Here is a 13,924-nt window from a genome sequence, read left to right as displayed (position 1 = left end):
CAAGTGGGACACAATCATGAAGTGGAACGACATTTATTGGATATTTCAAACTTTTTTAACAAATCAAAAACTGAAAAATTGGGCGTGCAAAATTATTCAGCCCCTTTACTTTCAGTGCAGCAAACTCTCTCCAGAAGTTCAGTGAGGATCTCTGAATGATCCAATGTTGACCTAAATGACTAATGATGATAAATACAATCCACCTGTGTGTCTCCGTATAAATGCACCTGCACTGTGATAGTCTCAGAGGTCCGTTAAAAGCGCAGAGAGCATCATGAAGAACAAGGAACACACCAGGCAGGTCCGAGATACTGTTGTGAAGAAGTTTAAAGACGGATTTGGTTACAAAAAGATTTCTCAAGCTTTAAACATCCCAAGGAGCACTGTGCAAGCGATATTTTTTTTTGTTTTTTTGTTTTTTTTCCACCTTTATTTAACCAGGTAGGCTAGTTGAGAACAAGTTCTCATTTGCAACTGCGACCTGGCCAAGATAAAGCATAGCAGTGTGAACAGACAACACAGAGTTACACATGGAGTAAACAATTAACAAGTCAATAACACAGTAGAGAAAAAAAAGGGGGGGGGTCTATATACAATGTGTGCAAAAGGCATGAGGTAGGCGAATAATTACAATTTTGCAGATTAACACTGGAGTGATAAATGATCAGATGGTCATGTACAGGTAGAGATATTGGTGTACAAAAGAGCAGAAAAGTAAATAAATAAAAACAGTATGGGGATGAGGTAGGTGAAAATGGGTGGGCTATTTACCAATAGACTATGTATAGCTGCAGCGATCGGTTAGCTGCTCAGATAGCTGATGTTTGAAGTTGGTGAGGGAGATAAAAGTCTCCAACTTCAGCGATTTTTGCAATTCGTTCCAGTCACAGGCAGCAGAGTACTGGAACGAAAGGCGGCCGAATGAGGTGTTGGCTTTAGGGATGATCAGTGAGATACACCTGCTGGAGCGCGTGCTACGGATGGGTGTTGCCATCGTGACCAGTGAACTGAGATAAGGCGGAGCTTTACCTAGCATGGACTTGTAGATGACCTGGAGCCAGTGGGTCTGGCGACGAATATGTAGCGAGGGCCAGCCGACTAGAGCATACAAGTCGCAGTGGTGGGTGGTATAAGGTGCTTTAGTGACAAAACGGATGGCACTGTGATAGACTGCATCCAGTTTGCTGAGTAGAGTGTTGGAAGCCATTTTGTAGATGACATCGCCGAAGTCGAGGATCGGTAGGATAGTCAGTTTTACTAGGGTAAGCTTGGCGGCGTGAGTGAAGGAGGCTTTGTTGCGGAATAGAAAGCCGACTCTTGATTTGATTTTCAATTGGAGATGTTTGATATCAGTCTGGAAGGAGAGTTTGCAGTCTAGCCAGACACCTAGGTACTTATAGATGTCCACATATTCAAGGTCGGAACCATCCAGGGTGGTGATGCTAGTCGGGCATGCGGGTGCAGGCAGCGATCGGTTGATAATATTGAAATGGAAGGAGTATCAGACCACTGCAAATCTACCAAGACCTGGCCGTCCCTCTAAACTTTCAGCTCATACAAAGAGAAGACTGATCAGAGATGCAGCCAAGAGGCCCATGATCACTCTGGATGAACTGCAGAGATCTACAGCTGAGGTGGGAGACTCTGTCCATAGGACAACAATCAGTCATATATTGCACAAATCTGGCCTTTATGGAAGAGTGGCAAGAAGAAAGCCATTTCTTAAAGATATCCATAAAAAGTGTCGTTTAAAGTTTGCCACAAGCCACCTGGGAGACACACCAAACATGTGGAAGAAGGTGCTCTGGTCAGATGAAACCAAAATTGAACTTTTTGGCAACAATGCAAAACGTTATGTTTGGCGTAAAAGCAACACAGCTCATCAACCTGAACACACCATCCCCACTGTCAAACATGGTGGTGGCAGCATCATGGTTTGGGCCTGCTTTTCTTCAGCAGGGACAGGGAAGATGGTTAAAATTGATGGGAAGATGGATGGAGCCAAATACAGGACCATTCTGGAAGAAAACCTGATGGAGTCTGCAAAAGACCTGAGACTGGGACGGAGATTTGTCTTCCAACAAGACAATGATCCAAAACATAAAGCAAAATCTACAATGGAATGGTTCAAAAATAAACATATCCAGGTGTTAGAATGGCCAAGTCAAAGTCCAGACCTGAATCCAATCGAGAATCTGTGGAAAGAACTGAAAACTGCTGTTCACAAATGCTCTCCATCCAACCTCACTGAGCTCGAGCTGTTTTGCAAGGAGGAATGGGAAAAAAATTCAGTCTCTCGATGTGCAAAACTGATAGAGACATACCCCAAGCGACTTACAGCTGTAATCGCAGCAAAAGGTGGCGCTACAAAGTATTAACTTAAGGGGGCTGAATAATTTTGCACGCCCAATTTTTCAGTTTTTGATTTGTTAAAAAAGTTTGAAATATCCAATAAATGTCGTTCCACTTCATGATTGTGTCCCACTTGTTGTTGATTCTTCACAAAAAAATACAGTTTTATATCTTTCTGTTTGAAGCCTGAAATGTGGCAAAAGGTTGCAAAGTTCAAGGGGGCCGAATACTTTCGCAAGGCACTGTATATACTGTACTCAATACCATCTACTGTATCTTGCCTATGCCGCTCTGTACCATCACTCATTCATATATCTTTATGTACATATTCTTTATCCCCTTACACTTGTGTCTATAAGGTAGTAGTTTTGGAATTGTTAGTTAGATTACTTGTTGGTTATTACTGCATTGTCGGAACTAGAAGCACAAGCATTTCGCTACACTCGCATTAACATCTGCTAACCATGTGTATGTGACAAATAAAATTTGATTTGATTTATTTGATTTGAAGTCCCCCCCCCCCAAAGAAAAATGTTTCTGCAATGTTGACAATACAGTAATGTGTGGAGACCAACGTTTTTTGTTTTTTTCAATTTCAATTTATTTGAGAAATAGGTAATTATTTAAGAACAGTGCAAAGGTGCCAATATATTTGGCCTCACCTGTATGATAACCACTGTTTGTCTAAGCGTGGTTATTGTTTCCCTTTACTACGGGTCTATAGGCTGCCTTACACAGTAGTAAACTCCCATCCAGCTGGCGGCGCCTGTTGTGCATTTCCAAGCCAACCACCCACTAGAATAAAATGCATTTTCTAAAATTCCTTGACTAGAGCACGGAAGTAGGATTTGAGACGACTTGTTTTTATTTTCAACGTTCGCTGTGTGGAGTAAAGAAAGACCCACTGACAATACTAAATAGGCTACCCGAATCTCATTCAACTGACAATGACTAAACTACAGTTGTTGAGTGTGTTTCTAAATGAGCGTTTAACGGCGGCTGTTGTGGAGATTGTCGGGGCAGTTGAGAAAACGGTAGTGGAGTACCAGGAGGAGAATGATCGGCTACGGAGACTGCTGCGGATCACACCAGCGATACCACTAACGTTATCGAGAATAGGTACGTAGTTATGAACATAGAAATAAGAATGAATAGAACGGGCTTGTAACTGATGCGGCTCATGCAATGGGGATGCATTTGTTGTCATCTCATTAGAGTTGATTCAACAAATCACAGCACAGATTGCTGGATATTCTTCCTGCTGTGCTCCTATGTGTACACTCGTAATGGCCGCCATCCAAACATTCTAGCATAATTGACTTGAATAGGGACACCCGTTCTAATAATTCTTATATCTGTGGCTATGTAGCCTTTGATCGTGACTCTCAGTAAGGGGAGTTCAGGAACATTAACACGCATCACTTGCGGTACGGTTTTGTAAGTCGAACGACCTTATCTTTCATATTATCGAGAAATACACGATGTTAAATCGTTAACTTTTATATGGTTAATGGTTTCACAAAGCCATATCTCCACGAGGGAGTTATTTTACGCTGGCCCTGGTTGAACCAGGCAAAGACACTGCTCGGTCATTTTGTCGACAAAGTAGGATGGTGCATCGTTCAGAAACATACAACATATATTTTCCGTAAAAATAAATGTTTGCGTTTTCTAATTAGTTTTCATTGTGGAGGTAGTTTAAAAAAAATCCAAATCAATCACATAATCTTACTAATTAGCCAACAACACATGCTTTAATTATGTCACTTATTTTGAGCCGACTTTGCTTGGGCACCTGGGTGAGATTAATCGAACCCCCTCATTGTTACAACGCGTGTTTACGGAAAAGAGACGGAAGACAGAGGCTGCTGTCCAAACACTTAAGACACACCCTATCCTAAAGGTCCTTGTGTAATGTGATATTGTACCCCCTGGCCCCGCTGCTAGCCCCGCCCCTAGACCCCTAGTACAATTGTCCTTTTATATTATTTATATATACAGACACACTTGTGTTCCCACACGTACTTCCTGTATTGATTAGTTGTTAATAGATCTTTTTAATCATTTCTTCCTCCCTCGCCCTGTAAGTGTATACTCGTCAGACGTCATGAAACGTCATCAGAAGTGTCCACTTAATTTGAGGGCTGAGGGGATAGTAAGGGACATACAGACACTTAAAATTCTAACAGCTTTTTTGTTAAAGAGTATTTAATTGTCTTAAAATACAGTTCAATTTGTTTTTGTAAGGTAAGAAAATTTGGTGTTTTGTTTGTAAATTTACATTTGTGAATATGAAATTTGGCCAAAAGAATAATGAAATGAATTACATAAAATTTGTTTCAGCTTATCAGGGGCGGCAGGGTAGCCTAGTGGTTAGAGCGTTGGACTAGTAACCGAAAGGTTGCAAGTTCGAATCCCTGAGCTGACAAGGTACAAATCTGTCGTTCTGCCCCTCAACAGGCAGTTAACCCACTGTTCCTAGGCCGTCATTGAAAATAAGAATTTGTTCTTAACTGACTTGCCTAGTAAAATAAAGGTACATTTTTTTCTTTCTATCGTAGGTAAAGAATCCAAGCAGTACATCTCTCCACAATAGTGTAAAATCTTCATAAATGTGTTGAATTATAAACCTACTGATGTCTTGCCACAGTTGTCTTACATGCATACAATGCCAAAAAAGATGCAACACTGTTTCTGGGTGGTCATTACAAAAGGAGCAATTTGAGTTGATGTTTTCCTTAAACTTCTTCATATAGTGGTTGGCAGGATAATATTTATGACATTTTTTAAAGGAAACTTCCTTAATTTAGTTCACAAGTAGGTATGTGTGTGGCAACATCCAAACTTGTTTTCCAACAGATATTATCAATAAATCCATTCCAATAAGGCATGACATAAGGTATAGATACAACATCCTGCTGAAACAAGGTTCGTATCGCTCTGTTGTTGACTGGACCAAAAGAGAAACAAATCTTTCCTACTGATGAGTCAACAGGGTCAATAGAAGGTAGGCTCTGAGGGTCAGGTCTTGACACGTTCCTGAATAATAAAGCAACACCTGAGGGAATGGCATCTAAAACAATTGCAAAATCTTTAGGTGTTACAGGCACCTTGTAACGTGATAAGAATTCCTTATAACTAAGTTCTAAAAAACACTGCATTTACAATTTGGCTCACCGAGAAATGATTTTTAAATGGACCACATTGGCCGGAAATTCGTCACTGGTTCATCCCGGGATGATTTGTGTTTTCAGCCACCGGTAGCATGTGGGTGCTTTATATGCGCTAGTCAATTGAGTGAATGTCTACTTATTAAATATATAATTATTAATATACGCATACTGTACGATTGCTAGCAAATGAATTAGATAACTAGCTAGAACTTCTGAAGGAAAATGTGTATTTCTACAATTTCCAAAAGATAACCAAACAAAACATTGACTTTTTACGAGGTGTGTTTGTGCCGTCATGTGCATTAGTAGCACAATTTCAAACCAATTTGCATTCGTTTTTATTTACACTTGTATGTTAACTTCTCCGTTGTTTTTAAGTTTTCGCTGACCGTTCTTAGCGGATGTACAATCGTCGCAAATTGAATTATGGCGAGTTTCAGGCCCTGGAGTGAACGTAATTGTACACACGCAAACTCGACTAAAAAACGAGCGCTGAGGAGCTTACGTTGCAGACTTCCCTTGCAAACTTCCCTTGCAAACTTCCCTTGTAAGCTTCCCTTGTAAGCTTCCCTTGTAAACTTCCCTTGTAAACTTCCCTTGCAAACTTCTTTCCCTTGGTTTTTTGGACCGTCAGATGGCACCTTCCCCCAAGGGCATAAGGCCCTTGGGATGATGGGTAAGTGGAGGAGGGTGTGTCTTTTACAAGTTTGAAATGCAAGCCAGAGTTGATTACCTGGGATAATTAGGTGATTCTCATAACACCTGTGTGTAAAATATGGGATAATTAGGTGATTCTCATAACACCTGTGTGTAAAATATGGGATAATTAGGTGATTCTCATAACACCTGTGTGTAAAATATGGGGATAATTAGGTGATTCTCATAACACCTGGTGTAAAATATGGGATAATTAGGTGATTCTCATAACACCTGTGTGTAAAATATGGGATAATTAGGTGATTCTCATAACACCTGTGTGTAAAATATGGGATAATTAGGTGATTCTCATAACACCTGTGTGTAAAATATGGGATAATTAGGTGATTCTCATAACACCTGTGTGTAAAATATGGGATAATTAGGTGATTCTCATAATACCTGTGTGTAAAATATGAAATATAAATGGAAGACGGATGCCACAAACGTGTTGTCACTGAAAAAATGCTGTCGGCTGAAATGGTTAAAACAGTGTAGAGGAAGTGTGTGTTTTGCATTCGTGAAATAATTTTGATGTGTTATGAAAGGAGTGGGATTTATGTCTCTAGATCTGTCCCGGAATTGTGAATCGATTCATGTTTAGATGTAGTGTTTGACTGTTTTGGCCTTTACCTTGACCTGGCCAAGATAAAGCAAAGCAGTGCAACAAAAACAACACAGAGTTAGTTACACATGGGATAAACAAATGTACAGTCAATAACACAATAGAAAAAAAATCTATATACAGTGTGTGCAAACATAGTAAGATTAGGGATGTGAGGCAATAAATAGGCCATAGTTGCGAAATAATGACAATTTAGCATTAACACTGGAGTGATAGATGTGCAAGTAGAGATACTGGGGTGCAAAAATAAATAACAATGTGGGGGGGACGAGGTAGTTGGGTGGGCTATTTACAGATGGGCTGTGTACAGGTGCAATGATCGGTAAGCTGCTCTGACAGCTGATGCTTAAAGTTAGTGAGGGACATATGAGTCTTCAGCTTCAGTGATTTTATTTTATTTTTTTCTTCAATTCGTTCCAGTCATTGACATGGGTGCACCTCAGCCACGCTCAAGGTCCTAAACGATATCATAACTGCCATTGATAAGAGACATTACTGTGCAGCCGTATTCATCGACCTGGCTAAGGCTTTCGACTCTGTCAATCACCACATCCTCATTGGCAGACTCAACAGCCTTGGTTTCTCAAATGACTGCCTCGCTTGGTTCACCAACTACTTCTCTGATAGAGTTCAGTGTGTCAAATCGGAGGGCCTGTTGTCCGGACCTCTGGCAGTCTCTATGGGGGTGCCACAGGGTTCAATTCTCGGGCCGACTCTTTTCTCTGCAATTAACGGTTTCGCTCTCGCTGCTGGTGTATTCTACAAATACCTAGGTGGCTGGTTAGACTGTAAACTCTCCTTCCAGACTCACATTAAACATCTCCAATCCAAATTAAATTTAGAATCGGCTTCCTATTTCCCAACAAAGCATCCTTCACTCATGCTGCCAAACATACCCTCGTAAAATTGACCATCCTACCGATCCTCAACTTCGGCGATGTCATCTATAAAATAGCCTCCAACACTCTACTCAACCAATTGGATGCAGTCTATCACAATGCCATCCGTTTTGTCACAAAAGCCCCATACACTACCCACCACTGCGACCTGTATGCTCTCATTGGCTGGCCCTCGCTTCATACTCGTCGCCAAACCCACTGGCTCCAGGTAATCTACAAGTCTTTGCTAGGTTAAGCTCTGCCTTTTCTCAGCTCACTGGTCACCATAGCAGCACCCACCCGTAGCACGCGCTCCAGCAGGTATATCTCACTGGTCACCCCCAAAGCCAATTCTTCCTTTTGGCTGCCTCTCCTTCCAGTTCTCTGCTGCCAATGACTGGAAAGAACTGCAAAAATCTCTGAAGCTGGAGACTCATATCTCCCTCACTAGCTTTAAGCACCAGCTGTCAGAGCAGCTCACAGATCACTGCACCTGTACATAGCTCATCTGTAAATAGCCCATCCAATCTACCTCATCCTATACTATATTTATTTCTTTATCTTGTTCCTTTGCACCTGAGTATCTCAACTTGCACATTCATCCTCTGCACATCCTACCATTCCAGTGTTTTAATTGCTATATTGTAATTACTTTGCCACCATGGCCTATTTATTGCCTTACCTCTCTTATCCGACCTCATTTGCACATGCCGTATATAGACTTTCCTACTCTATTATTGACTGTATGTTTGTTTATTCCATGTGTAACTCTGTGTTGTTGTATGTGTCGAACTGCTTTGCTTTGTCTTGGCCAGGTCGCAGTTGCAAATGAGAACTTGTTCTCAACTGGCCTACCTGGTTAAATAAAGGTGAAATAAATAAATAAAAATATGTAAAGGGATGAATAAGAATATGTACATATAAATATATGGATGAGCGATGGCCATGCGACATAGGCAAGATGCAATAGATGGTATAGAATACAGTATATACATATGAGATGAGTAATTAAAGTGGTGTTATTTAAAGTGACTAGTGATACCTTTTATTAAGTCCATTTATTAATGTGGCCAGAGGTTTGAGTCTGTATGTTGGCAGCAGCCTCTCTGTTAGTGATGGCTGTTTAACAGTCTTGAGATAGAAGCTGTTTTTCAGTCTCTCGGTCCCTGCTTTGATGCACCTGTACTGACCTCGCCTTCTGCATGATAGCGGGCTGAACAGGCAGTGGCTCGAGTGGTTGTTGTCCTTGATGATCTTTTTTTGGATTTTAAGGCTTAAAATCAAAGCTAAGACGTTTTGTGATTGGATTTGCAGTATGTATTTAGTTTGAGATGTAAGCTAGCAACTTTAAGACTGTTTCGTTTGGATGAACAAAATGGTTGCTTAGCAACCAGATACTGGCATGTTCTCTGGAGAGAAAAAAAAAATAAGTGAGTTCCAATATTTGCATAATCGGTGTGATTGGAGGATAGCTGTGAGGGTTGCTGAATCAGGATGAAATACTCTGTTCTCCTCGAGCTCATTAATGATAGAATGTTCATATTGGAAGATGGCAGAAAGGCCATTCTTTTTGGAAAATGACATGGAGTACAGGGAGTGGAATGTTGGATAAATAAACTGGTACCTAGTCTCTGTCTAGAAGCTGGCCCTAGCTATCTGCTAGGCTGTATAGAATACAGTCTCTGTCTAGAAGCTGGCCCTAGCTATCTGCTAGGCTGTATAGAATACAGTCTCTGTCTAGAAGGTGGCCCTAGCTATCTGCTAGGCTGTATAGAATACAGTCTCTGTCTAGAAGCTGGCCCTAGCTATCTGCTAGGCTGTATAGAATACAGTCTCTGTCTAGAAGCTGGCCCTACAGTCTATCTGCTAGGCTGTATAGAATACAGTCTCTGTCTAGAAGCTGGCCCTAGCTATCTGCTAGGCTGTATAGAATACAGTCTCTGTCTAGAAGCTGGCCCTAGCTATCTGCCTGTATAGAATACAGTCTCTGTCTAGAAGCTGGCTAGCTATCTGCTAGGCTGTATAGAATACAGTCTCTGTCTAGAAGCTGGCCCTAGCTATCTGCTAGGCTGTATAGAATACAGTCTCTGTCTAGAAGCTGGCCCTAGCTATCTGCTAGGCTGTATAGAATACAGTCTCTGTCTAGAAGCTGGCCCTAGCTATCTGCTAGGCTGTATAGATCATAGACATCTTGAATTCATCTGTTTGATTCAAATTTCTGCTCCTTCCCTCCAGACTCCCTGCCGATCTCTGTCTCTGAAGAGGAGGTTCCCCCTGAGCAGCAGAACTGTGAGCAGGAGTGGAGCCCCAGTCGGGGGCAGGAGGACCCAGAGACCACACAGATTAAAGAGAAACAGGAGGAAGTCAGGACCAGTCAGGAGGAAGAGCAGCTTCAAGGTCTGGAGCCTGATATCATAGAGTTCGATTTCACGCCTTCAGGTGTGAAAAGTGAATGTGATCAGGAGGACGCACTTTGGTCCTTGACTCTTCCCCAAACACAGACTGTGAAGGGCAGAGAGAGAGACTCTAAACCAGTGAATCTCACACCTTTTGTCACTGTGGCCCACCTAAAGTGTCTTGACATTCCCTGTGACCCTCCAGATAATCAGAACATTGCCTGCAGCCACAGCTCAGCTGTAAGCAGAAACCCAGTAGGACTTGACATCAGCCCACCATTGGATCTGAACACAATAATGGGGGAAACCTGCACATGGCCCTTTTGTGGCAAGACCTTCAAACAAAAAGGACATCTGTCCAGGCACATGAGGGTTCACACAGGAGAGAAACCGTTTAGTTGTGGTGACTGTGGGAAAAGCTTCAGTCAGAAGGGGACCCTAACCATGCATAAACTGACTCACACAGGAGAGAAACCGTTTAGATGTTTTTTTTGCAGTAAAAGCTTCAGCCAGAAAGGGGACCTAATGAGACACATACTGACTCACACAGGAGAGAAACCATTTAGCTGTGGTGACTGCGGTAAAGGCTTCATTCGCAAGGAGCACCTAACTGCACATTTACAGACTCACACAGGAGAAGTGTCGGTCTCAAGCAGAACCTAACCATGCAGAAACTGTCTAAACCGTTTAGCTGTGGTTACTGTGGGAAAAGCTTCGGTGTCAAGCGGAACCTAACTGTTGACATAGAGACACAGGATGATACACTGTTATTTGTGGTGACTGTGGGAAAGGCTTCTATCATAAGATGGACCTAAGGAGGCATAAACTGACTTAGTGCATTTGGAAAGTATTTAGACCCCTTGACTTTTTCAACATTTTATTACATTACAGCCTTATTCTAGATTTGATTAAATAAAAAAATGCCCTCATCAATCTACACACAATACCCCATATTGACAGTGAAAACTGTTTTTTTTATCATTTTTTTCACGTATTTTTAAAATATTTTTAAACAACTTATTTACATAAGTATTCAGACCCTTTGCTATATGATTATAAAATTGAGTTTGGGTGCATCCTTTTTCCAATGATCATCCTTGATGTTTCTGCAACTTGATTGGAGTCCACGTTTGGAAAATTCAGTTGACAAGACATGTTCTGTCAGCTGATGAGGAATATGCAAGGATGTGGACAACTCGTAGGAAAGGAGGATCATTCACACTGAGGGTTTCAGATAAAAGTATATAAAAGCAAGTTGTGTGTTTTTCAACATTTTATGTGAATAAAGTTTGATTTGATTCAATTGATGATGTAATGATTAAACAGTGAATGGTAGGAATGTAAGGAAGCTCGCCGGTCTGCTGTTCTGTCTGATGTTTTCAGGTTATTATAAACAGGAAGTCCTGGGCCTTTTGATTTAGATTGTCTCCCAGCTGATGAGAGAGTGGTTATTGATACATGGAAAAAATATTTACTTTCCAGAATATATCTTCCTTCCATCGGTCCAAAAGTATTTCTCATCCATTTGGACCTAATGCTGCTTATTCATGATATTGTTTTGAATCCATTGGCTAGTAACGATTTACAATCGACCCCTCGTAAGTACACTTTGTAGAAGTGCGAACTCGGTTTTAAGTATACTACAGTGTTTTTCAGTCCCAACTCAATAAAATTATTTGTAAAATCTCCGTATAACTGCATTCTTTAGTTTAGTGCACGCTGTCACATCAATCCCTAACCGTTGCTGTTATCAGGAGTCACCTGTGTTACAATTTCTTATTTTGAAATATATTTTATATTAATTTATTTTATTGTTCAATACAACACAAAAACACAGTGGAATATTGCTGAAGACATACAGCTACAATAGGACAACAATATGATAGTGACGACAACAGGACAGTCAGGTAAGCATTCACAATCCGGTCTTTATCCAGAAGACAGAAATATGGACCCAGAATCTGTTGGGTCATCCATCAGGAGGGATCAGCCAATCGTGAAGAAGAAAATGTACTACTTTAAAATGGAGATAGCACGGGCAGCACCATTGAGGCTGTCACCGATACAAAGATGAGTCCTTTATCTATCTCTTAAGGGTTTTACACCTGTCACACATTGGGGAAACATGGAGGTAGATTCTATATAGTTTACACCTGTCAACATGGAGGTAGATTCTATATAGTTTACACCTGTCACACATTGGGGAAACATGGAGGTAGATTCTATATAGTTTACACCTGTCACACATTGAGGAAACATGGAGGTAGATTCTATATAGTTTACACCTGTCACACATTGGGGAAACATGGAGGTAGATTCTATATAGTTTACACCTGTCACACATTGGGGAAACATGGAGGTAGATTCTATATAGTTTACACCTGTCACACATTGGAGAAACATGGAGGTAGGTTCTATATAGTTTAGTTTCGGAGTAATGAAGTATGCAGTACTTTGTATTGTATCAATTGATACCTGGTGGTATTGCTGGAACAAGAGTGAATTCTAGATGGAGCTTCTCTCCAGATATCATCCAAGATCTTAATGTTGATCTCTTCACCCCAGATCTCATTGTGGTGACTAGTAGAGGCCTCTGCATAGGTGGAGAAAAATTGGGAGACTAGGATATGGCCTTAATGTCCATGTACTCTTATAATCTCCACCCAGCACAGCCAGAAGAGGACTGGCCAGCCCTCAGAGCCTGATTCCTCTCAAGGTCTCTTCCTGCCTTTTCAAGGGAATTGTTCTTAACAAAGGATCTGAATACTTATGTAATAAAGGTATTTGTGTTTTTATGTTATTTTTAATACATTTAGAAAGACTCATTGTTTTTTCTCTTGCTTTGTCACTATTTGGTGTAGATTGTTGAGGATTTTTATTTATTTAATCAATTTTAAAATAAGACATAACAACATGTAACATAATAAAATGTGAAAGAGGGAAGGGGTTTGAATGATTTACAAATGCACTGTGTATACACAGTGGGGCAAACAGTTATTTAGTCAGCCACCAATTGTGCAAGTTCTCCTGCTTAAAAAGATGAGAGAGGCCTGTAATTTTCATCATAGGTACACTTCAACTATGAAAATCAAATCAAATGTATTTGTCACATACACATGGTTAACAGATGTTAATAAGAGTGTAGCGAAATGCTTGTGCTTCTAGTTCCGACAATGCAGTAATAACCAACGAGTAATCTAACCTAACAATTCCAAAACTACTACCTTATACACACAAGTGTAAAGGGATAAAGAATATGTACATAAAGATATGAATGAGTGATGGTACAGAACGGCATAGGCAAGATGCAGTAGCTGGTATCGAGTACAGTATATACATATGAGATGAGTAATGTAGGGTATGTAAACAAAGTGGCATAGTTTAAAGTGGCTAGTGATGACATGTATTACATAAAGATGCAGTAGATGATATAAAGTACAGTATATACATATAAGATTAATAATGTTGGGTATGTAAACATATTAAGTAGCATTGTTTAAAGTGGCTAGTGATATATTTTACATCAATTTCCATCAATTCCCATTATTAAAGTGGCTGGAGTTGAGTCAGTGTGTTGGCAGCAGCCACTTAATGTTAGTGGTGGCTGTTTAACAGTCTGATGGCCTTGAGATAGAAGCTGTTTTTCAGTCTCTCGGTCCCTGCTTTGATGCACCTGTACTGACCTCGCCTTCTGGATGATAGCGGGGTGAACAGGCAGTGGCTCGAGTGGTTGTTGTCCTTGATGATCTTTATGGCCTTCCTGTGACATCGGGTGGTGTAGGTGTCCTGGAGGGCAGGTAGTCT

The 13,924-nt window shown here is 40.8% G+C and overlaps 1 protein-coding gene across 1 annotated transcript; it reads left to right on the top strand.

The window, feature by feature from the left end:
* Window positions 1-3,192: 3,192 nt before the first annotated feature.
* Window positions 3,193-11,808, top strand: LOC115137873 (zinc finger protein 177-like). Its single transcript, XM_029674152.2, has 2 exons — window positions 3,193-3,471; window positions 9,960-11,808. Exons 1-2 carry the CDS (start codon window positions 3,300-3,302, stop codon window positions 10,781-10,783), a joined length of 996 nt encoding a protein of 331 aa, XP_029530012.1. The 5' UTR covers window positions 3,193-3,299; the 3' UTR covers window positions 10,784-11,808.
* The last annotated feature ends 2,116 nt before the right edge of the window (window positions 11,809-13,924 follow it).

This window comes from Oncorhynchus nerka, linkage group LG12 (assembly GCF_034236695.1).
Source record: "Oncorhynchus nerka isolate Pitt River linkage group LG12, Oner_Uvic_2.0, whole genome shotgun sequence".
Lineage (NCBI taxonomy): Eukaryota > Metazoa > Chordata > Actinopteri > Salmoniformes > Salmonidae > Oncorhynchus > Oncorhynchus nerka.
Note: the sequence above shows the minus strand (reverse complement) of the source record. Positions and strands in the feature narration are given on the sequence as shown.